Source organism: Staurois parvus, unplaced genomic scaffold, assembly GCF_062004578.1.
Source record: "Staurois parvus isolate SC_StPar_1 unplaced genomic scaffold, SC_StPar_1.0 ptg000288l, whole genome shotgun sequence".
In the NCBI taxonomy this organism is placed as follows: Eukaryota; Metazoa; Chordata; class Amphibia; order Anura; family Ranidae; genus Staurois; species Staurois parvus.
In genome coordinates this window covers 795664-821226 of record NW_028318084.1, presented here as the reverse complement: position 1 = coordinate 821226, position 25563 = coordinate 795664, and the positions used below count along the sequence as shown (strand labels likewise).

At 42.0% G+C, this 25563-nt stretch overlaps 1 protein-coding gene across 1 annotated transcript in view; it reads right to left on the bottom strand.

Moving 5' to 3' along the window:
* The window catches only part of ITGA9 (integrin subunit alpha 9), a 694926-nt gene that overhangs the window by 199430 nt on the left and 469933 nt on the right, over window positions 1-25563 (bottom strand). Inside the window, exon 17 of the mRNA XM_089682391.1 lies at window positions 22655-22731. Coding sequence (XP_089538517.1) covers window positions 22655-22731 — 77 coding nt within the window. The remainder of the gene's footprint in view (window positions 1-22654; window positions 22732-25563) is intronic.

Here is a 25563-nt window from a genome sequence, read left to right as displayed (position 1 = left end):
TATTGGAATAGTGTACCACAACTCCCGTGTCTGCCAGATCTTTCTGGAGGGATCGTGCAGTCAAACGTTGGTTTTGAATTGATTTTCTCACAATCCTGCGAGCTGTTCTGTCTGATATTTTTCTTGGTCTTCCAGATCTTGCTTTAACTTCCACTGTTCCTGATGACTGCCATTTCTTAATTACATTCTGAACAGAGGATATTGACATCTGAAAACGCTTTGCTATCTTCTTATAGCCTTCTCCAGCTTTGTGAGCGTCAACTATTTTCAGTTTCAGTTTTCTAGACAAATGCTTAGAAGAACCCATGGTGCTGATTGTTGGGGCAAGGTCAGATGAGTCTGGGCATTTAAAACCTTTGAGATTGACATCACCTGGTCTTCCCAGACGATGATTGAGAACAATCCATGACACTGGCAGGCCTCAGCTTTGCAAAGGGGGCAGTGCATGCTATAAATTCTGCAGGGTGCCCAAACTTTTGCAGATGCCATTTTTTTGTTTTCTGTTATTTTGAAAGTGTAAATGATGGAAATAAAATCTAACTTTTGTTGACATATTATAAGAATGTCTAATCTGTAATTTGATGCCTTTAGGAGATTTTTCCATCTTTCCTTGGCTTCTTTATGCACATTAATACAAATTTTTAGCTGGGGTGCCCAAACTTTCGATCCCCACTGTACATACAATAGGATTTATAGCTACTCATAGATTATGGTATCTGCAGAGAGGCAGTGAGGCCAGGTGTTAACCTCCTGCAGATTCTGGAAGAACATGAAACTGTGATGAAATAAAATAGATTGGTATGCATGAGAATGCAGTGACATTTATGAGAAGTGTAAGGTTGTGATATATCACAAAACACTCACAAAATAATGCATGAGAAATTGACTGCGGAGTGCACTATCTATAGATAGAAAGATATGTGATCATACAGCAGACTTCATGACTTGATTATTAGTTATGGGTAACAATCATACAGTATTTCAAGTTGAAAAGAGTTGCTTGGTTCAGTCTGAAAAAGTACACATGGAATCAATCACTCATCCATTCAATGAGAAAGAAAGGACACTGCTGGGGAGCAAGCTGATATTTCTTCCTCTTACAGAGCTAAGGTTGAGCTTGCTGTTATGTATAGCTCTTGCTGCAAATACATAGCATGCCAGCCAACTTCAGCATCTGCTATAAATCTTCCATACTAACTGCAAAGTCATAAAGTGGTCTCTGCTGAATGCAAAAACATCCCTTCTAAAATGGATTTCATTGAGCACACGGCCTGTGTAATACCAAGTACATAAACACTTATTTGTAGCCTAATAGCTTGTAAGTGGAGGAGCCAAAGCATACTGCAATTTTATGATAAATCATCACGTTTCATAAACTATAACTTAGAACTGGGCCCCTGCTGCTGTTATATTCCGTATAGTTTAGCTCCAATGTTAGCCATCAATCAACGCAAAAAGTTGAAATGATATCCTTTATTGGCTAACAGTTATTAATGATGCAAGTTTAAAAGGCTTCCCTGCCTAACCTAAGGTCCAACCCAGGGGCGGACTGACAACTCATGGGGCCCCCGGGCAATAGGGGATCATGGGGCCCCTGTGTCCTTGCCCAAACTCAAAAAATATCAAAACCTTTTCTTTCACTTTTCACCCCCAACCCTAATACCCTTCCTTTACTTCAAAATCTTCACAATACAATTAAAAAAAAAATCATTCAAAATGTTCACCAAATGTCCCAAATAAAGTTCGCAATTAAAGTCCAAACGTAATCCGCCCAATGTCCACACTATTCAATCTTCCAATCGTGATAAGATGTCCAATTTGTTATTCCAAATCCAAGAAACCTCAAAAATATAAACTAAATATAGTGCATTACCTCTCAAACAATATTCTGTGATACCATGCAAACACTCGTGAAAAAAAAACAAAAAAAAACTGAATTACAAAATTCTATGTGATTATCAAATACGAATAAATAAATAAATAAATAAAGTGGATAGAGAAGGTCCCCCTATACACCCCCACTCGTGAAGTGGGTATAGTTCACAGCAACTGGACTAGTGGTAATACACAGTATTTGAAGATATCATCACTCTAACCAGGTGAAATTAACAAAAAAACACTCAAACTGTGATTAGTGCACCATTCCAAACATGTGCCACCACACTAGTAGGATAACATACTATTACCCTCTTGCAGCTTTAAAAAATCGTTTCCAACATTCCAGGATACCAAGAGTATATCCAATATGCACCTTTCCCCTTGTGAATCAATCCAATGGAGTCTTCCCCGCTCCTCATAAGGCAGAGAGGACAAGAATATGTAGAATGGAGTATCCACTTACGACCAAAGCCACTTTGGAGTGACCAAACTCAAAAAAGCCTATGAATGAGGTACCAGGGGCATCTCATGGGGCCCCCTACTGACCCCGGGCCCTCGGGCAGTGCCCGAGTTTCCAAATGGTCAGTCCGCCTTTGGTTCTGAGCAATTCCCTACAAAAGGTACGTGTTAAAATATCAGTTCATCCTTAAAAAAAATTCAGCTATAGGCAGGGCCCCTGGCATCTTCAATACTCCAACAGCAAGATCTCCCTTCCAGAATTCCTAACTCTGTTCCTGTCCACCTGGGACTTGGGTGTTGCTGCCCACATTTGCATTTTCCCTCACCTCCTGTTGCATACTCCACAATGTAAAATAACAAAAAGTTAAGTCTGGAACCGAACACTGCAGGCTTAGGTACAAGCGGTGAAGTGGGGATATGCCAGAACAATTAATTAGATGCTAGCCTTTACCTCTAAAATGGGATACTAACAAATGCTGTCCTTTGCAGGTTATCTTTTTCAAACGATTACAGTTGACTATGTTCTGCGCAGGGGCGGACTGACAACTCATGGGGCCCCCGGGCAATAGGGGATCATGGGGCCCCTGTGTCCTTGCCCAAACTCAAAAAAGCCTATGAAAAAGGTACCAGGGGCATCTCATGGGGCCCCCTACTGACCCCGGGCCCTCAGGCAGTGCCCGAGTTTCCAAATGGTCAGTCCGCCCCTGGTCCAACCTAATGTGTTTCAAAAGTTTGCATTCCTATTAAGTTAGCCAATAAAGCATAAATGCCAGACTTTCTCCACTAGGTTTTACAATTTAATGCTGCTTTTATATTATTATGTATCATCCCAAAAATATAATTGTCAATATCTGCTAAGTTCAAGATCAGGTGCAATTTTTATTTAATACAGTATAATGGTAATACCCCACATTTACATTTCAATTCATGCCCTTCTGACATCAAAAGCATAAAAAAGGATCTCCTTATGTCAAATTTTAGTGCCACACATGATAAAACAAGTTTGTGCAAACGGTATGGAGGTATGGTATAGCGGAAGTGACGCCAGACGTTAACCGGAACTTCAGCGGTGGCCATCTTGGAAAAGGTCTTGGACCAGGTGTTGTATGCTGGCTTCTTTTTATACACTGTAAGTGTTTTTTTAACTAATAAATAGTTTGGATTTTATTCTGCTACACCATGGTCTGCTTTTGTTTGGTTCCATATGGATAACATCTGAGTGTAAAACGGCGATAAAGACACAGGAGCTGAAGTGGTGACTTATGAGACTGCTATGCTCTAGATCAGTGGTCTCCAAACTGTGTCCTGGGGGCAAAATTCGGCCCTTTGCTTGCTTTCATCTGGCCCTTGGGGCACTATTTTATCCACTAACACCAAAAATGTGCCATAATTACTCCCCACTGACACAAATGATGGGGCACAATTTCTCCCAATGACACCCAATGATGGGGCCCAATGACACCAATGATAAGGCACAATTCCTCCAAATTAAACCAATTTTGGGGCACTGTTTTTTCCATCTGACGTTGGGACCTTTTCTGCTCCCAATGGCCACAGTCCGGCCCTCCTAAAGTCTGAAGGACAGTAAATTGACCCTTTGTTTAGAAAGTTTGGAGACCCCTGCTCTAGATTATAGGAGAGTTTGGTAAGGTGCATGATTTATAAGGTGGTGGAACACCATTGGTGGATGAAGCACTGGTTTGCGGGCGATCACAAAGGTGGAAAGTGTGAGTACAATAACACTATTAGTGTTTCATTGTAATCAAGATTAATACCCTATATGAGTATGTTTTTTTGGAGAGTCATTTTAACCAATACACGCCCGGCCAATAACCAAAAGGCGGCTGGCAAAATGTACTGCATTTCTGGGTTGGACGCCAAATGGCATCCTCCCGCACATGTGCAGTTTGTGCTTTTGCAGAGCCGCGCGGCGGCGCGATGTGTCACCGGCTATGTACCTCGGACACGGCCGATGACAGATCTGAGTATCGGCCCCGTTGCCGGTACCATGTGACCTGCTGTGACCAATCACAGCAGGTCACATGACAGTTGTATACAATGGATGGCTTCATTCATGCCATCCATTGTATACTACTGCCTAGCTGTGAATGGTCACAGCTAATCACATACACATGTCATGTGATTAGCTGTGGCCAAATCACAGCTAAGCACAAAAAAAAAAACCGCTGAATGAATCGATATCATTCAGGTAAATGCTTGCTTATAGCAAAGTAATTCTTTGCTATGAGCAAATTGTGTAAAAAAAAAAAAATACTGATCACTTCCCCAAAGTAGTACAATGTTACTATGGTAACATTGTACTACTTTGGTCATAGTGAAATATGAAAAAAAAAATCTTAAAAAAAGAAAACAAAATGTAATAAAAAATTAAAAATAATAATAAAAAAATATATATATATATTTTTTTTCATACTGTCACCAGTCAGTGTCCCTGATCACCGCCATGCCAGTTATATGAAGATGCTGTACTGCACTGGTGACAGTATGTAAAAAAAAATAGTGAAAATAACTTTTTGTATTTTTTCATTTTCCGAAAAATTATGACAAAAAAAATACAACTTCAAAAAACTCGCCATGCCTCTTATGAAGTACGTCGGACTGTCTACTCTGCAAAAAGGGGTCATTTGGGGGATATCTGTACTGTTCTGACATTTGGGGGATATCTGTACTGTCCTGACATTCTTGGACCTCAAGAAATTAGATTGGCCGTCAGTACTTCAGGATTGATCAATTTTTAGATCTATACCATAGTTTGTGAACTCTATAACTTTCCTACAAACTAAATAATACATCCTAATTTGGGTTATTTTCACCAAAGACATGTAGCAGAATACATCTCGGCCTAAATTTATGAAGAACAATTATTTATTTGCAAACTTTTATAACAGAAACAAAGAAAAACGTGTTTTAATTTAGCAAGAAATAAAAATTCCGGCGGTGATTAAATACCACCAAAAGAAAGCTCTAGTTGTGTGAAGAAAATGATAAAATTTTAGTTTGGGTACAATGTTGTATGACCGCGCAATTGTCATTGAAAGTGTGAGAGCGCTGAAATCTGAAAACTGGCCTGGGCAGGAAGGTGTAAAATTGCCCGGTATTGAAATGGTTAAGAAGTAAAGAAAAAAGAAGAGCGATGAAAGGTCAATTTATGTAGAAGCAATACAATTTGGATTGGAGGGTAAGAGTAAGGATGATGGATAGTAGAGTATTATCACGTGGTGGATAAGTTGCACTGTTTATGTGACTTTAATACATAATTGGAATTGTGATTTAAGCAGATAATGCACTATATGTGGTTTTTGTATGTATTTTTACATGGGGAGATTGAATTATCTTAGAAGAAGAGGAAAAAGGGTTCATGTGTTTACAGATTCACATATAAACTGACAGAAACAATTGAGTATTGTCCGTGATACTTTTTTTATTTGCACTAACATACAATTTTGAGGACAAGCTTTCGGGGAATGTCCCCTTCTTCAAGGTCTAAGCAGTACTGTTACAAATCACAAAGTTTAAGCAGAATGTTAGAAGGGATTGAGAGAAAAAAAAAAAGGGCTACAGATAAAATACATCAAAAGCGAGGGGGGGAGGGGGGATACAACACTCACACAGAGGGGGTCAAGTTTTAGCTAATAGATAGTGACTATCTATTAGCTAAAACTTGACCCCCTCTGTGTGAGTGTTGTATCCCCCCTCCCCCCCTCGCTTTTGATGTATCTTATCTGTAGCCCTTTTTTTTTTTTTTTTTTTTTTCTCTCAATCCCTTTTAACATTCTGCTTAAACTTTGTGATTTGTAATAGTACTGCTTAGACCTTGAAGAAGGGGACATTCCCCAAAAGCTTGTCCTCAAAATTGTATGTTAGTGCAAATAAAAAAAGTATCACGGACAGTACTCAATTGTTTCTGTCGCAAATGCACTAATCCGGCTACAATCACCTCAAGCACATATAAACTGAAGAACTCAATAAACTTTGTTATGTGGTGAGAATATATGGAAAATTAAAGAGAATCTTTCAGTATAAGCAAACTCATATGACTGTGAAAGGGGACTAATCAATTTATGTTGGACTTGCACGCTGGATTCTAATATATACACGGTATGGAAATGGAACCCTGTTTTGCAGATTTGTGATTGCAAAAATGTTGATTCACATTGTGTGAGTTATGTGCAACTGATAGAGAGATAACATCTAATGTGTTTGAATGGTCTTTGGGATTACCAGATTTCAGGAGATATTATAAAGCAGGGATTATCGCGAGAATATTCGACTGGATTCCTAATCCGGAGAAAAGTTGGGTTGAAATTGAGAAAGCACTGAGTGGAATAAGTTTAAGTAAAAGTATTTGGTTACCCGCAGAATAAAGGGAATTAGAGGAGAGCACTAGCATGTACACTCTTAATGTTTTAAAAGAATGGGATTTATTACACAGACAAAAGGGGTGGGTTTATAATTCACAATTAATACCACTTAGGAACACAAAATATTTCACCCCGGGTAAGGATAGCATAGCAGGGAAATGGATTATAAAACAGGAGGCGCAATTGAGAGATATAATGGTAGGAGAGGAAATTGGGTCATACAAGGATATGGAGGAAAGAAAGGGAGAAGTCTTTAATAAGATGGATAGACTAAGATATTACCAACTGAAGTACTTTTTTGAGAGCCTTCCAAAGCCTATAAGAACTAGAAAAGACTGGAATCCATTTGAGAGAATATTTGAGTCACGGGGAAATGGTAGACATGGAACGGCAAAAATATATAAGATACTAATAGATCTTGACACAGACACAAAATTAATGCACATAGAGAAATGGGAAAGAGATATGGGAAGAAAAATAGAGGAGGAGGAACAGAGGAAAATGATCACACTAATCCACGAAAATATTAGTATGCGGGAAGTAGAAATAAATTATAAGTATTTGAATAGATGGCACGTTACCCCTAATGTGGAGCACAAGATGAATATGGAAATTTCACGGATGTGTTGGAGAGGTTGTGGAGAGGTGGGCACGTGGTATCATATGTGGTGGGAGTGTCCAGAAATACAGGTGTTCTGGCGGAGGATAGTTTATTTGATAGGGAAAATTACCAAACTTAAAATAGGATTAGATCCAGAATTATGTCTCCTCCATATCTCAGAATTCTCAGTGAAAGCATATAAGAAAGCATATAAAAGCATTACTTGACCGCAGCAAAGAACCTGATACCCAGGTTCTGGAAGAAAAGAGAGGTGCCAACTGAGGAGGATTGGATGGGTAGAGTAAATCAGATTTCAGAGACAGAAAGATTGTACTATGCGCATGAGGACAAGTTGGAGTTGTATAATAAAAAGTGGAAAGGCTGGGAAGAATACAGAGAAAAGGTGAAATATATGAAGAGATAATATCCCTGGAAGTGGGTTTAGAAACGGGTTTAGGAACAACAGAATAATATGGACTTAATCTGAGAAGAGAAAATGTGGAGCGAGGGTGGGGGGAGGAGAGGAGGGGATAGGGGGATAGAGGGGGGGGGTTCGGGTGGGGGGGGGGTGGTAAGAAAAGGAAGTTATATATAAATTATGAGGAGAAAACATGGTTTTGATAACTATTTTAGTAGAAATGTTGAAATATTTTGTATATGATTTGAAGAATTGATAAATATTTATAAAAAAAAAAAGAATGGTCTTTGGGATTAATAGGGAGAGGCTATTATTTTCAAATTTTTTTATTTCGGAAGCCTGGTTTAGAACCAATACATCTGCAGTTATCAGCAAGCAATAAATCACTATTGCAAAATTCTATTCATGAAGGGGAAGACAGAGTCCAGTGCTGCTAAAGCGCACAGGAAATCTCAATGAGATCACAGATTACATCAATGAGTTCCTCAAGTCAACACAATGCAAAAGATTGTCGTCTGCACTATTATTCTCTGGTTTCTGCAGCCCTTCTCTGTCATTGCTCACATCTGGCTGTTGCTTTTATTGTTATATGGCTTCCTGAAGTACTCATAACGATATACAGTTTCTTACAAAGTGCACTTTTCTTACTATATATATACTTTTTTTTAAGATTTGCACCTTATGTGGGGATTGATCAGCACTTTAACACCATCTATGCACTTTCATGCACTTTTGCAATGTGTGGGGGATTGTGTCTGTGTTTTTCTTTATATACTTTGTTTATATATAGAGTATTATACAGTGTTTATATATAACTCAAAATTGATAAGGCTATATTTGTACTTATTTATCGCAGTTTTTTTGTTAATTAGGCTTGATACAATCAGATTTGGATCTGAGCAGCCAAGGGGAATACATTTATTCCCTTACTAGTTGTACTGAGGTATACAGTACTGTACAAAAGTTTGGGCAGGTGTGTGAAAATGCTGTAAATGAAGAATGCTTTCAGAAATAGAAATGTTCAGTGGTCCAGCTTGACTATGTAAAGGTTAAGCGAAATTGGATTATGGCCAATGACAGACTCACCTGTATTCTTCATCATAATACTAAGAAGTTTAACAGAACATGGGATCTTTGGGGGGTCCTTAACGGGTCCCAGGTTGACCCCCTTCTTTCCTTTTTCTGGGCTTTTCCTTTTCCCTCCTTCCCCTTACTTTTTCCTTTTTCTTTTCTTATTAAATTAGGTAGATTGATTTAAGTGGTCTTTGGGGACTTTTGTGGCTCTAGGTTCATTTATGTTCTCAGACAAGCAGACAGTGGTTCATCCCCTACCCTTTATCCTCCATCCCCCACCCTTTTTCCCTTCCCCGTTTTCTCTCCACTGTGCAACTGTTATTGCAATTTTACATACCGTTGACATTGTATTTGCTGTTTGGAATTGTTATATTCCTGGTCCCTTGCAGATCGGGTATGAGTTGTTTAGCTTTGATTGATACTTTTTAACTCTCATTTCATATGAGAGTATTTGTCTGAGATCATACTACTAGGACTGATTGCCTACCTAGTGATGGTTTACTTCATGCTTCCAAATTGGATGTTAGACTTAGGTCTTCTGCGATCCTTTTAATTATGAAATTACCTCTGTCTGATTGATATATGTGTCATTTTCCAATAATTTCAATAAAAATATTGAAATACAAAAACAGAAATGTTCACAGTTTATTTTTAGCAATTAACAAAATGGAAAGTAAATGAACAGAAGAAACGTACAAATCAAATCAATATGTGGTGTGACCATCCTTTGCCTTCAATACAGCATAAGTTCTTCTAGATACACTTGCACACAGCTTTTGAAGGAACTCAGGAGGTATGTTGTTCCAAACATCCTGGAGAACTAACCATGGATCTTCTGTTGGTGTAGGTTGCCTCAAATCTTTCTATCTCTTCAGGTCATCCCAGACAGAATTGTTGTTCTTTACACTGAAGATATTTCTTAATGACATTGGCTATTTGGTTGGAGTCATTGTCCTGCTGCCGAATAAATTTGGGGCCACATCTACCTGATGATATAGCATGATGGATAAGTATCTGCCTGTATTTTTAATCGTTGAGGACACCATTCATCCTGACCAAATTTCCAACTCCATTTGTAGAAATGCAGAAATAAACTTGCAAGGAACTTGCAAGGAACCTCCACCATGCACCAAGATACAGGGCTATACTTTCCATCATGCCATACCATTAGGGAGGCGTGTGACTGGCCCCAAATTTATCCTGCAGAAGGACAATGACCCCAAACATACAGTCAATGTCATTAAGAACTATCTTTGGTGTAAAGGAAAACAAGGAGTCCTGGAAGTGATGATTTGGGCCCTACGTTGCTCTGATCTCTACATCATCAATTCTCTCTGGGATTACATGAAGAGACAGAAGGATCTGAGGCAACCTATACCCACAGAAGATCCATGGTTAGTTCTACAAGATGTTTGGAACAACCTACCTCCTGAGTTCCATCAAAAACTGTGCAAGTGTACCGATCTCAATATTATCAAGTCTGTCTGGGATTACATGAAGAGATTTGAGTCAACCTACATTCACAGAAGATCTGTGGTTAGTTCTCCAAGATGTTTGGAACAACCTACAGTTGCAAGAAAAAGTATGTGAACCCCTTGGGATTACGTGGAGTTTTGCATGAATTGGGCATAAAATGTGCTCTGAACGTCATCTAAGTCACAACAATAGAAGAACACAGTTTGCTGAACATAATACTACACAAACATTAGATGTTGCCATGGTTTAATTGCACATAATATGTAAACATTCACAGTGCAGGGAGGAAAAAGTATGTGAGGCCCTAGCTTAATGACTTCTCCCAGAGCTAATTGGAGCCAGGAGTGAGCCAACCTTGACTCCAATCAGTGTGATGATATTGGATGTGTTGCTGACAGCTGTCCTGCCCTTAAAAAACACACACCTGTTTTGGGTTTACTGGTTTCAAGAAGCACTGTCTGATGTGAACCATGCCTCACAGAAAAGAGCTCTCAGAAGACCTACGATCAAGAATTGTTGACTTGCATGAAGCTGGAAAGGGTTACAAAAGTATCTCCAAAAGCCTTGATGTTCATGTGTCCACGGTAAGACAGACTGTCTACAAATGGAGAAAGTTTAGCACTGTTGCTACTCTCCCTAGGCGTGGTCGTCCTGTAAAAATGACTGCAAGAGCACAGGGCAGAATGCAGCATGAGGTAAAAAAGAATCCCAGAGTGTCAGCTAAAGACCTACAGAAATCTCTGGCACATGCTAACATTTTTGATGACACATCTACAATAAGAAAAACATTAAAAAAGAATGGAGTACATGGGAGGACACCACGGAGGAAGCCATTGCTGTCCAAAAAGAATATTGCAGCACGTTTGAAGTTTGCAAAAGAGCACCTGGATGTTCCACAGCACTACTGGCAAAATATACTGTGGACAGATGGAACCAAGATTGAGTTGTTTGGGAAGAACACACAACACTATGTGTGGAGAAAAAAAGGCACAGCACACCAACATCAAAACCTCATCCCCACTGTAAAACATGGCAGAGGGAGCATCATGGTTTGGGGCTGCTTTGCTGCCTCAGGGCCTGGACAGATTGTTATCATTGATGGGAAAATTAATTCCAGAGTTTATCAAGACATTTTGCAGGAAAACGTACGACCATCTGTCAGCCAACTGAAGCTCCGCAGAGGATGGGTGATGCAACAGGACAATGACCCAAAGCATACAAGTCATTCAACAAAACAATGGCTGCAACAGCACAGAATATGGCTTCTGGAGTGGCCCAGTCAGAGTCCTGACCTCAACCCGATTGAAATGCTGTGGCATGACCTTAAGAGAGCAATTCACACCAGACATCCCAAGAATATTGCTACATTGAAACAGTTTTGTGAAGAGGAGTGGTCCAAAATTACTCCAGATCGTTGTGCAGGTCTGATCTGCAACTACAGGAAACGTTTGGTTGAGGTTATTGCTGCCAAAGAAGGGTCAACCATTTATTAAGTCCAAAGGTTCACATACTTTTTCCTCCCTGCACTGTGAATGTTTACATGTTATGTGCAATTAAACCATGGCAACATCTAATGTTTGTGTAGTATTATGTTCAGCAGACAGTGTTCTTCTATTGTTGTGACTTAGATGACGTTCAGAGCACATTTTATGCCCAATTCATGCAAAACTCCACGTAATCCCAAGGGGTTCACATACTTTTTCTTGCAACTGTACCTCTTGAGTTCCATCAAAAACTGTGTGCAAGTGTACCGATCTCAATATAATCGAGTCTGTCTGGGATTACATGAAGAGATTTGAGACAGCCTACATTCACAGAAGATCTGTGGTTAGTTCTCCAAGATGTTTGTAATAACCTACCTGCCCAGTCTCTTCAGAAACTGTGTACAAGTGTACCTAGAAGAATTGATGCTGTTATGAAGGCAAAGGGTGGTCACACCAAATATTGATTGATTTGGATTTCTCTTGTGTTCATTTATTTTCCATTTTGTTTATTGATAAAAATAAACTATTAATACTTCTATTTCCAAAAGCATTCTTAATCAACAGTATTTTTTCCCAATTGCCTATAATGTTTGCACAGTACTGTATGTAAAATATGATTGATTACTGATTATAAATACAGTATCTCACAGAAGTGAGCACACTCCTCACATTTTTGGAAATATTTTATTATATCTTTTCATGTGACAACACTGAAGAAATGACACTTTGCTACAATGTAAAGTAGTGAGTGCACAGCTTGTATAACATGAAAATTTACTGTCCCCTCAAAATAACTCAAAATACAGCCATTAATGTCTAAACCGCTGGCAACAAAAGTGAGTCCACCCCTAAGTGAAAATGTCCAAATTGGTCCCATTTAGCCATTTTCCCTCCCAGGTGTGTTAAATTTGGTGTTATCGCTCTCATTCTCTCATACTGATCACTGGCAGTTCAGCATGGCACCTCATGGCAAAACACTCTGAGGATCTGAAAAAAAAGAATTGTTGCTCTACATAAAGATGGCCTAGGCTATAAGAAGATTGCCAAGACCCTGAAACTGAGCTGCAGCACGGTGGCCAAAACCATACAGCGGTTTAACAGGACAGGTTGAGTGTACGTGCTCAGCATCATATCCAGAGGCTGTCTTTGGGAAATAGACGTTTGAGTGTTGCCAGCATTGCTGCAGAGGTTGAAGGGGTGGGGGGTCAGCCTGTCAGTGCTCAAACCATACGTCGCACACTGCATCAAATACGTCTGCATGGCTGTCATCCCAGAAGGAAGCTTCTTCTAAAGATGATGCAAAAGAAAGCCTGCAGTTTGCTGAAGACAAGAAGACTAAGGACATGGATTACTGGAACCATGTCCTGTGGTCTGATGAGACCAAGATAAACTTATCTGGTTCAGATGGTGTCAAGCGTGTGTGGCGGCAACCAGGTGAGGAGTACAAAGACAAGTGTGTCTTGCCTACAGTCAAGCATGGTGGTGGGAGTGTCATGGTCTGGGGCTGCATGAGTGCTGCCGATACTGGGGAGCTACAGTTCATTGAGGGAACCATGAATGCCAACATGTACTGTGACATACTGAAGCACAGCATGATCCCCTCCATTCGGAGACTAGGCCGCAGGGCAGTATTCCAACATAACAACCCCAAACACACCTCCAAGACGACCACTGCCTTGCTAAAGAAGCTGAGGGTGAAGGTGATGGACTGGCTAAGCATGTCTCCAGACCTAAACCCTATTGAACATCTATGGGGCATCCTCAAATGGAAGGTGGAGGAGCGCAAGGTCTCTAACATTCACCAGCTCCGTGATGTCGTCATGGAGGAATGGAAGAGGACTCCAGTGGCAACCTGTGAAGCTCTGGTGAACTCCATGCCCAAGAGGTTTAAGGCAGTGCTGGAAAATAATGGTGGCCACACAAAATATTGACACTTTGGGCCCAATTTGGACATTTTCACTTAGGGGTGGACTCACTTTTGTTGCCAGCTTAGACATTAATGGCGATGTGTTGAGTTATTTTGAGGGGACAGCAAATTTACACTGTTATACAAGCTGTAAACTCAATATTTTACATTGTAGCAAAGTGTCATTTCTTCATGTTGTCACATGAAAAGAGATAATAAAATATTTACAAATATGTGAGGGGTGTACTCACTTCTGTGAGATACTGTATATTTAAAAATGATGATTGCTGATATTCCATGTTTTAAAGCATTATTAAACCAGAAAGCAAATTCTTAGAAGTGATGAATGCTTTTATTTTCTTTTTTAGGTTATCTTTCTTCTACTTTCATCTGGTGATCTGGCCAGTAAGTCTTTTGTTTTTGCTTACAGCTCTCTTACTGATGTATCAGTTTACAGGGATGAGACAAACCATTTAAACTGATGGGGTCCCAGACAGTAGCACTCCAACTTTATCCACTTTATTCATATATTTATAAATTCAAAAGGCAGAACAATATACCGTGGGAAAGAAAAAGCAATGTTGACACGTTTCGCTCATTAGCAATTGTTCATAAGAATAGTTGATCAAGTTGGAGTGCGAACGTCCGGGACTTCTCTTTTACCTAGTGTACAGTATACAGGCTGGGTGAGCACCCTTGCAACAGATGTGTAAGGTGTGGATAGCGTGGACCGACACTCAACACCCATCCCCCATCCAGGCTGACAATACTGCTGTCTGCTATGCCCTCTGTGTTCATTCATCCAGAGTGGGGACACTCTAATTTTGGAGGTATTTTACTGGCCAGATCATCAGGTGAAAACAGAGCCTAATAAAGAAAACTAATGAAGCCACCACATCTAGTGATTAGTAAGCTGCAATATATTATATTGTTGAAGGAAAAACAATTAGCCATTTCCCTCATCCACACATTCGATGTGGATCAGGGAATCCTTTCTGCTGAGCCTTTGTATTCTGATAGGAGGGAGCCTTCCCTGCCGTCAGAATGCAATGATCAGTGTTACCGGTTATAGCCATCGGCACTGATCTACTGATTTTTTTGGAAAACCCCATTAGTCTGGTTGTACACAAGTCAATCGACTTATGTACAACTAGCCTGTCCATACATGGACTGATATTCGTCCTGTCCCTGCTAGACTGACTGAATTTTCATTCCATGTATGGCAGACTTAAATAATTTTAACCATCGTATCTTGATGTTGTTTTATTTTCATATGCATTATTAACCACTTGACCTCCAGAGGCGCATTTGTTCTTGTAGTTGCAGACAATAACCTGCATTATTACTGAGTGCTGCAAAAGAACTGGTGATTACATAATTAACCCCTTGCCCTCCTGAGGATTTACCCCCCTTAATGACCACGCCTATTTTTGCTACTCGGCGCTGCACTAATTCAACTGATAATTGCGCGGTCATGCAATGCTGCACCCAAACTAAATTTACGTCCACAAATAGAGCTTTCTTTCGGTGGTATTTGATCACCTGTGCGCTTTTTATTTTTCACGCTATAAACAAAAAAAGGCCAAAAATTTTGAAGAAAAACAATATTTTTTACTTTCAGCTATAAAAAATATATAGTAAAATGTATAGTATAGCTATAAAAAAAGGCTGACAATTTTGAGGAAAAAAAACAATATTTTTGACTTTTTGCTATAAATCATGTCCAGTAAAAAATATATTTAAAAATCAGATTTAGTCATATATTTTTGCCAAAATGCATTCTGCGACATGTCTTTGCTACAAAAAACCCCAATACGTGTAAATTAATTGATTTACATGAAAGTTATAGCATTTAAAAATGGCGGGAAAGATACTGAGACTTTTACTTTTTTTTTATACTAATAATGGCGGTGATCAGCGACTTATGGTGGGACTGCGGCGGACATTCTGACATTGGGGGATACTGACTTGGGGTCACTGACATCCCCAGTGACACCAATACAGTGATCAGTGCAAAAAAAAAAAAACACTGACACTGTACTAATGGCACTGGGGAGGAAGGGGTTAAGTTTATTTTTCAGGGAAGGGTTAACTGTGTGAGGGGAGTGTTTTACTAGGGGGCGGGGGGGTGTACTGCACGGGGACACGCTGATCGGGAGAGAGAAACTCTTCTGTCCCGATCAGCGTGTCCTGGAGCTGTCAGGGAAGTGACAGAAAGCACAGCTACTGCAGCTGTGCTCTCTGTCACTGATTGCCGCCGATCGTTGGGAGATAGCCGGTAAGGACTGGCTGTGACCCACCGACTGACATCTGCGGCTGTGATCGGCGGGACAGGTAGGGCGGCGGCGCGCCTCGCGCGCGCCCCCTACCTGTTTACAATACACACATTTTAAAACGTGGTTTTGCCTGCCCGTGCCGCCCTGCTGCCGTATTTATACAGTGGCTGGGCGGCATGTGGTTAAGGATTAAGGGCCAGTTCACACTACATACATTTCAGCGCTGAGCAAACCCTTTGGCGCTATATAAATACTGTATAATAATAATAATAATTTCAATTGCTTGTTTTTCTGCATCCAAAACGCACAGAAAGTAGATTATATGGTTGTCAATGTCATAGTTCACATCAGTGCTTGCAGTTCCAGGGCGTTCCAGTTGTAGAATAGAAACAAAAATAGAACATGCTGCATTTTTTCTGCACAGAACTGTACTGGAAAGTGGTAAAACGCATCCAAAACGCACCGGAACACACTGGAATGCACCAAAAACGCCTTGGAACACACATGTCCCTATTTAAGTTGAAGAAAAAGAGGGGAAAAAAATGAACTGGAGTACATAAAAACGCACTGGAACGCGTCAAAAATGCAGCAAAAACACACCAGAACGAAAGAAAAACGTGCATGCGGAACGCATCTAGACTGTGTGAACTGGACCTAAAGGACCCCACACATAAATAATGTAATTTATAAAGGTTTGCAAAGAACTTTCTTACGAGTGTGGGTGTTACATAGTTAGTCTGGCTGAAAAAAGACAAAAGTCCATCCAGTTCAACCATAAAAAAAAAAAGTTATAATCCTATACCCACAGTTGATCCACAGGAAGATAAAAAAAAACCCAGCAAAGCACGATACAATTTGCTCCTGCAGGGAAATAATTCCTTCCTGATCCCCCGAAAGGCAATCGGATATTCCCTGGATCAACTTTCCCTATAAATGTGTGTCTCTATGTGCAGAACAACTAAATGTATTTCTAACTAAAATCCTTATTTATAACTAAATAAGTTATAATATAACTAAATAAAACTAAAGGCAAAACTTTTTTTGTTTTGTTTTGGATACAGTGGAGCGGGAATAGAACACCGTTCAGGTTGTTATTGCTGTCTATGCCCTCATTAGGAAGATTTACACTCTCTATTCATCCTGTTTAGTGTTAACACAGAGAGTGAAAGTGAAAGAAAGTTACAAATTTTGGGTTTTCACCAGAAGAGGATTAGAAGCAGGGGCGGACTGACCATTTGGAAACTCGAGCACTGCCCGAGGGCCCGGGGTCAGTAGGGGGCCCAATGAGATGCCCCTGGTACCTTTTTCATAGGCTTTTTTGAGTTTGGGCAAGGACACAGGGGCCCCATGATCTCCTATTGCCCGGGGGCCCCATGAGTTGTCAGTCCGCTCCTGATTAGAGGTGAAATCTTCCAATGGGGTCACTAGTTCTGGAGACCCTGGGGACAACCAGGGATTCCCTTACTTTGGAGGGATTTCATCTCACTTCCTGTTTGACTATGGGACAGAAGGTGAAGGGAAATTTCCCCAATGAGAGACAGATGGCAAAAAACTGACAGGGGTTATAACCATCCCTTACTCTTATTCAAAATGAAAAAAAGTGTTGCCTTTTGTTCTACTTTAATTCCAATCATTTTTAGTATAAGGCTAGTGACAAGGGACTGAGTGACATTCCTGGAGTATGGGTTAGATACATTCTACAAAGTACACACAATGAACAGTGGCATAAACAAAACCGTTTCAAAATTAAAATAAAAGAAAAAGAAATACATCCAATAACTATTTTCATTTTAACACAACAGAAAATGATCTAAATTAGATACTTCTTCAGTACAGACATTAGTAGTAGTGGCAGACATGGTGCTATATTGTAGTACCTGCTATGCATGCACCATCTCTGTCATTCTAAGTATCTTCATATAGACTACACTATACATATATCAGGGTTTCTCAACCAGGGTTCTATGGAACCCTAAGGTTCCTTTAGAGGTTGCCAGGGGCAGACTGACAACTCATGGGGCCCCCGGGCAATAGGGGATCATGGGGCCCCTGTGTCCTTGTCCAAACTCAAAAAAGCCTATGAAAAAGGTACCAAGGGAATCTCATGGGGCCCCCTACTGACCCTGGGCCCTGGGTTTCCAAATGGTCAGTCCGCCCCTGGAGGTTGCCATGGGTTCCTTGAGTTTCTAACTCCCATAACCACCGATATCCATTTTCTTTTTAGCTGTGCAAGGGGGCAGTTTTCCCACTGGTCAATGTAAGAATGCCCTTCTCCCACTGACCTTTAGTATAAGGGGTCCTTCACCGACTAGCCACCAATATATGGCACCACTACACCACCAACCAATACAGGAGGGCACTTTACTACTGACCATCAATATAAGGGGCACTACAATTTTCACCAACGTTCCTTTTCTGGCCATTATTATTATTTGTTTAAGTTCACAATTGTTACGTTAGCATTTTTTTCTTATACTGCAGAGGAGTGTTAATAAAAATGCTCTGGGTGTCATACATGCTACATCCACTACATTTGTCATTCTGTATTATTACATTTAAAATGTACTGACCAAATGTGCCATGAGTTAGACATGTATTTAAAAAGCGGAGAAGAGCTACTATATAGATATATATAGTGGGGGCATTCTGTGTCATATATTGGGGGCATTCTGTGACTCTTCTAAAGGCTGTGTATGTTTGGTATTTGGTACGTTGTTTAATATAAGATTCCATTAGGGGGCACTCTTTAACTTTTGGAGCTCCTATGTTCATTTACAAGGACAAAGGAATGTGTTATAACTGATTCCTCAAAGAAAAATACTCAATTAGCTGAATGGATTGTGAATATTTGGCAGCTTGTTTGATTTTAGATTGTAATATCATAGAATAATAAAAGAACCCGTTTATCTGATTCAGAACAACTGCAAACAGCACCAGAACCTGCACAGTAACAGTCCAAATAATTGAAGTTTAAGGGGCAGTGGACAAATTCTATAACTGATTTTATTCCCTTAACCATTTGTCTACCAGGCACTTCTACCCCCTTCCTGCCTACCGGGCACTTCTACCCCCTTCCTGCCTACCGGGCACTTCTACCCCCTTCCTGCCTACCGGGCACTTCTACCCCCTTCCTGCCTACCGGGCACTTCTACCCCCTTCCTGCCTACCGGGCACTTCTACCCCCTTCCTGTCTACCGGGCACTTCTACCCCCTTCCTGCCTACCGGGCACTTCTACCCCCTTCCTGTCTACCGGGCACTTCTACCCCCTTCCTGCCTACCGGACACTTCTACCCCCTTCCTGCCTACCGGGCACTTCTACCCCCTTCCTGTCTACCGGGCACTTCTACCCCCTTCCTGCCTACCAGGCACTTCTACCCCCTTCCTGCCTACCGGGCACTTCTACCCCCTTCCTGCCTACAGGACACTTCTACCCCCTTCCTGCCTACCGGGCACTTCTACCCCCTTCCTGCCTACAGGGCACTTCTTCCCCCTTCCTGTCTACCGGACACTTCTACCCCCTTCCTGCCTACTGAGCACTTCTACCCCCTTCCTGCCTACAGGGCACTTTCACCCCCTTCATGCCTACAGGGCACTTCTTCCCCCTTCCTGCCTACAGGGCACTTCTACCCCCTTCCTGCCTACAGGGCACTTCTACCCCCTTCCTGCCTACCGGGCACTTCTACCCCCTTCCTGCCTACAGGACACTTATACCCCCTTCCTGCCTACAGGACACTTCTACCCCCTTCCTGCCTACAGGGCACTTATACCCCCTTCCTGCCTACAGGTCACAGGGCACTTCTACCCCCTTCCTGCCTACCGGGCACTTCTACCCCCTTCCTGCCTACCGGGAACTTCTACCCCCTTCCTGCCTACAGGACACTTCTACCCCCTTCCTGCCTACAGGGCACTTCTACCCCCTTCCTGCCCAGGCCAATTTTCAGCTTTCAGTGCTGTCGCAATTTGAATGACAATTGCCCGGTCATGCAACAATGTACTCATATGGAATTTTTATAATTTTTTTTTTAGACAGATAGAGCTTTCTTTTGGTGGTATTTAATCACCTCTGGGGTTTTTTTTTTGCTAAACAAACCAAAAACAACTGAAATGTTTGAAAAAAAAAAGTTTTTTCTTAGTTTCTGTTATAAAATTTTGTAAATAAGTGATTTTCTCCTTCACTGATGTGCGCTAATGAGGCTGCAGTGCTGGGCACAGGTAGGCTGCACTGATTGGCAATAATAGGCACTGATGAGGAGGCACTGATGGGCATTGACAGGCATCACTGATGGGCACTGAAAGGCAGCACTGATAGGCGTCACTGACTGGCGCTGATAGGCGGCACTGACTGGAACTGTTGGGCAACACTGACAGGCACTAATAGGCGACACTTCCAGGCACTGAAAGGTGACATTGATGGTCATAGATAGGTGGCACTGATAGGCGGCACTGACTAGCACTGATAGGTGGCACTGATAGGCAGCACTGATAGGCACCACTGACTGGCACTGATAGGTGGCATTAACTGGCACTAGTAGTTGGCACTGAAAGACAGCTCAGATGGGCACTGATATGTGGCATTGATGTGCACTGGTAGGCACTGATATGTGGCATTGATGTGCACTGGTAGGCACTGATATGTGGCATTGATATGACACTGATTAGCACTGGCAGGTGGCAAGGATGGGCACTGACATGTGACATTGATGGACACTGACAGGTGGCCTTGATGGGGCTACACTGATCATCAGTGCCCTGATGATCAGTGTACATGTCCCCTCTGAGGATGCCGATTACCGGCTCTCCTCTGTCAGCGTGACAGCTCGTGAGGAGAGGAATGCCGATAACCGGCATTTCCCTATTTACATGTGATCAGCTGTGATTGGACACAGCTGATCACATGACAGAGCCAACATTATCAGCTCTTTCCGCTGATCGGTGATCCGCAGTGTCCCAGGGACACAGCGCACCACGGATCGCCGCACTGCATGCCCCCGGGAGCGCGCACGCACGGTTAGAGTGGGAGAACATCATATGACGTCCTGACGAGAGAACCGCTGCCCGCCCGTCATTTCCTTATATGGCAGGCGGAAGGCGGTTAAAATAAAACTAAAGGCGTTATTTTATTTATTTATTTTAATTTTGGGTAGAGTAAGGGAGGATATAACACATGTCTTTCTTTATATATGTCCCATTGTGGAGATTTCTCTTAATTTCCTGTCCCATAGCCAAAACAGGAAGCTAGAGGAAATCCCTCAGAAGTGAGGGAATCACTAGTTATCTCCAGAGTCATCAGAACTAGAGTTCCCATTGGACGATTTAACCTCTATTCCTGTGCTGGTGACAATCCAAAATTTGTGATTGTCATTTTTCACTTTCATGTGAATATCCCTAATGGAGGCACAGACAGCAATGAAAAATCTAACGGGTGTTCTATTCCCTATCTGCTCTAACCAAAACCAAAGAAGAAAAACTTTTGCCTGTAGTTATACTTTAAGACATATGGATATCTTCAGTGGGGACAGCAGTTACATAGTTACATAGTTAGTCTGGCTGAAAAAAAGACAAAAGTCCATCCAGTTCAACCATTAAAAAAACAAAAAAACTAAAAAGTTATAATCCTACACCTACAGTTGATCCAGAGGATCAGTTACAGTGTTACAAAACCCACAACAGTAAAATCAGTCTGCATATGCAGTAAAGCATGCTTGTTATAATCACTGTGGAACCTAAGGGGTTAATCCTCTGCATTGTTTAAAAATGCTGTTTGTCCTGACTTCTCTGATTCTCCCCTTCTTCCAGTGTCCCCCTCTTATCTCCTGATAAGACACATCGTGTGGAGACACTCTGCACATGCCCAGTTTTGTGTATATTGCTAGAGAGGTTTATTTTTTCTTGGGAGAGTGCATGTGATCAGCACAGGGCCAATCAGCACTGTCTAGACAGAGGTCAGGGATTCTGCATCCTCCTAGAGCAGAAACAAAACTCCTCCTACAAGCTCTAATCAGTGCTCTGGTGGACACTGATAGAAGTCACAAGACTGCTCTAACTGCTGATGAGAAAAGATATTTAGCAGTTTATATTTACTAAAATAATTGCATTTCCATGTTCTGTGTACTGTGGGAGACCAGATAGAGTGAATGCAGGGTCCTGGGTTTAGTAACACTTTAAATGCACACATACACACCTCACTATTGATCCATTACCATGATAGGCACCCTCCTTGATGAATGGGGAAGTGCAGAAAGCAGAACGGGGAGGGCACTGAGCTTGACTTCAGTTCATGAAGTTAGTATTTGTATATTAAAACAGTCCAAGTTTTAGTGCTCTTGAGGTGCTTGAGAAGAAAATTAAAAATGCTCCTCTAGTTGCCTATATTTAACTATTTCTGTCAATTATCCTTGACCTCTATTCATATTCACGATAATATTCTGCTTTCAAAACATTCAAAGAAACATCTAACATACCATAGTAATTCTAATAGTAATATATTCTTCTTTCTATAAAATATCAGATTGAATGATGATACTGACTGATTTAGTGAGCAAAGAAACTGCTTCTATGGAAAATCTACATTCAAATGAATGCAAGCTGTCCTTCATATTATAGGCAACAAAGCTCCCCTATAACTTACAGTGTTCACTAACCATCATTGCTTTTGACATCTTTCTACAGATAGAAATCACAGGATAAGGCAGCACTTACCTAGACAGCAGTAGTTTGCCATTTAGATGTAAATCAGCAGGGCAGTCATCGGAGCGACAATTCCTTTCGAAGAACGTCTAGAAAAAGATAAAACATATTACATTACTAACATAAGTTCAAACATCACTATAAATAAGACTTTGTGAATATTATCAGGAGGTGCTGAAGCTTCAGTGAATATTCAGAGTAGGTGATGAAGAGAGTGAGAGTGCAGAACATTCCCTGATGACTTTTAAAAGTTTCATTTTAATGTGATTAGCAGGGGCGGACTGACCATTTGGAAACTCGGGCACTGCCCGAGGACCTGGGGTCAGTAGGGGGCCCCATGAGTTGCCCCTGGTACCTTTTTCATAGGCATTTTTGAGTTTGGGCAAGGACACAGGGGCCCCATGATCCCCTATTGCCCAGGGGCCCCATGAGTTGTCAGTCCGCCCCTAGTGATTAGTATCTACATAGAGATCAGCGAGCACTTCTAACAGTCCTACTGAACAAATTAATTCAAAGCTGAATTCAACTCAAAATGAGCTTAATATTCCTGAAAAGCAAATTCCTTACCAATGTAAGAAAGGAGAATATTCCCAAATGATTCCTTAGATGACACAGATGTTTGAACTGGCATTCATTGACAATGGGGTAGATCTGTAATGCTCGCCCCTGCAAGGGCTGCTGATTTTGCATCCCAGGTTTATTTCCCACTAGTGTAGCAGCAGCCAGGCAAACACCAACATTCACTACTTTGGCTCAGTAGAACAGTCTAGGATTTGCCTTTTTAAAGTTTATTGCGGATTAAGGCTTGGTTCACATATGTGCGGGTGGTGCCGCTGAGGATCCACAAGAAAATCCGTGCAGCTGCACCACCCACACAGAGGAATGCGGACCCACGGGCGGGTGCCATTAGTTCTAATGGCACGCCGCCCGCACTGGAAAACGCAACCATACTGGGAACCGAGGTTCCCGTGCAGGCTGGGTTTTCTAAAGAAGTGCAGGGACTTCTTCCCTGTGTGTCACGGGGCACGGGAGTCCATTCAAATGAATGGGCTCTTGTGCCCACGCAAAACGCGGCCCGCACAGTCGCATATACGTGACACAGTGGTCACTCAGATGGGGCTTAGGGAAGCTGTCAGATACTCCAGAACAGGGGCGGACTGACCAGTTTGAAACTCAGGCACTGCCCGAGGGCCCGGGGTCAGTAGGGAGCCCCATGAGATGCCCCTGGTACCTTTTTCATAGGCTTTTTTGAGTTTGGGCAAGGGCACAGGGGCCCCATGATCCCCTATTGACCGGGGGGCCCATGAGTTGTCAGTCCGCCCCTGCTCCAGAACACTAAACGGGAATGTGAGGACACTCTCCCCTTTGCAGCTACTTCTCAGAACACTCCCTCCTGCAGTAGCACATAAACTGGAGAGCACTGGGACACCATCAGCAATGTCCCAAGCCAGGCAAGCCTTAATATTAGATCACCAGGGGTTAACAGCAGCAACATTTACTAGGAGTTCTCTCTTAGGTCTGTACTCACAGTGTCCCTGGGACTTGCATGTCTCCCTCCAGACTCGGGAGGTCAGTCTGCTTAGTTAAACCTCCAGACTGGATCCTCAATGAAACCCCTCTTTCATCTCCAAAAGTATTTTCAGCAGAATAGGCCTCCCACCTATGCATAGCTGGGATCTCAATGAGACTAGCAGAATCTTCAGCTAGACTGCCAGGAAGCTGGCTGGGAACCTCTCCTCCTAGAGAACAACAGAGCAGCTCCAGGCTTTGGACTATTTATGTTCACTCCCAGCCACCATCTGGGCACCCTCCCGCAGGAATTTGCTGAGAAAACAAATATTCAGCTGATAATTTGCTTTGTTCAGCCCACTACTTTCCAGAACTATCCAATAGGCAGGGGGAAGCAGCCAAACCCAAAGCCTGAAACCCAGAGCAGACCAGAGCAATCACAAGCAGCTCCACTGATTACGGGAGAGCTAAAGAACTAAATTTATCAAATCTGGCACCTATCTAGGATGGTGCTACAGATCAATAAAGAGGAACTTTACCCCAGCCCCCTGCTTTTTTAACCAACTGTGACAGTGTGGCGATCTGTCACCCAGGATTCTCAACAAGGCAGGTTGAGGGGCTCCAGGGTAAGTGTTTGATATGGAGGAAAGTGGCTTTTCACTTTCCTCCTTTGTTTGTAAGGTCCATTTTGGGATCTGGAGCCTGGAGATTTCAAAGAGATCTGGGAGGGATGAAATCTCCAATCCTGGGACCAGGTTTTGGGAATGGCCAGGATACTGATTGCACAGGTGTGAAAAGGCCCTTTCATAGAGTCAGGACCAGGGTTCTGGGCTCCACCCCGGCAGATAGGAGTCAGGAGGGCTCCACCAAGGAGAGGTGGAAGCCAATAGCAGCAAGGGGCTGCTAGAGACTAGCTATGTGCTAGTGGCCAGCTGTGTGAGAGCCATGTTTTTAAAAGAGTCTGCAGGAGACAGACGTAAGCCTGAAGAGGAAGGCCAGTGGAAGATTGTGTATATCTGAGAGAGCCAGGAGGCTGAATTTTGTTTGTGGATGATAGATACCCCTGTGTGGGAAACTTCTGATGTTTTGAACTTTCATTTCAATAAAAGTGGGCTAAAAAGGCCTTAAAAAGCAAGCGAGTTGCTGTGTGCGTTACAAAAGCTCTACCATTTGAAGCAAGTTCCCACACAACGCATACCTAATGCTGGATTGTCCTCAATTTAGACACTTACCCACCCAGAGGATCCAGCATTGTACTGCTTTGATCTGCTTCTCAACTGCCACCGCTGTCATCTTCCTCCATGATGTCATCAGGAGGAGGCTGCCTCTTCTAAGTTTAGGCCACCACCTCCCAATGATGAACCAACAGGCCTGCCCCCTGCTTCTTTCAATGGAAGCAGATGTCTCCAACC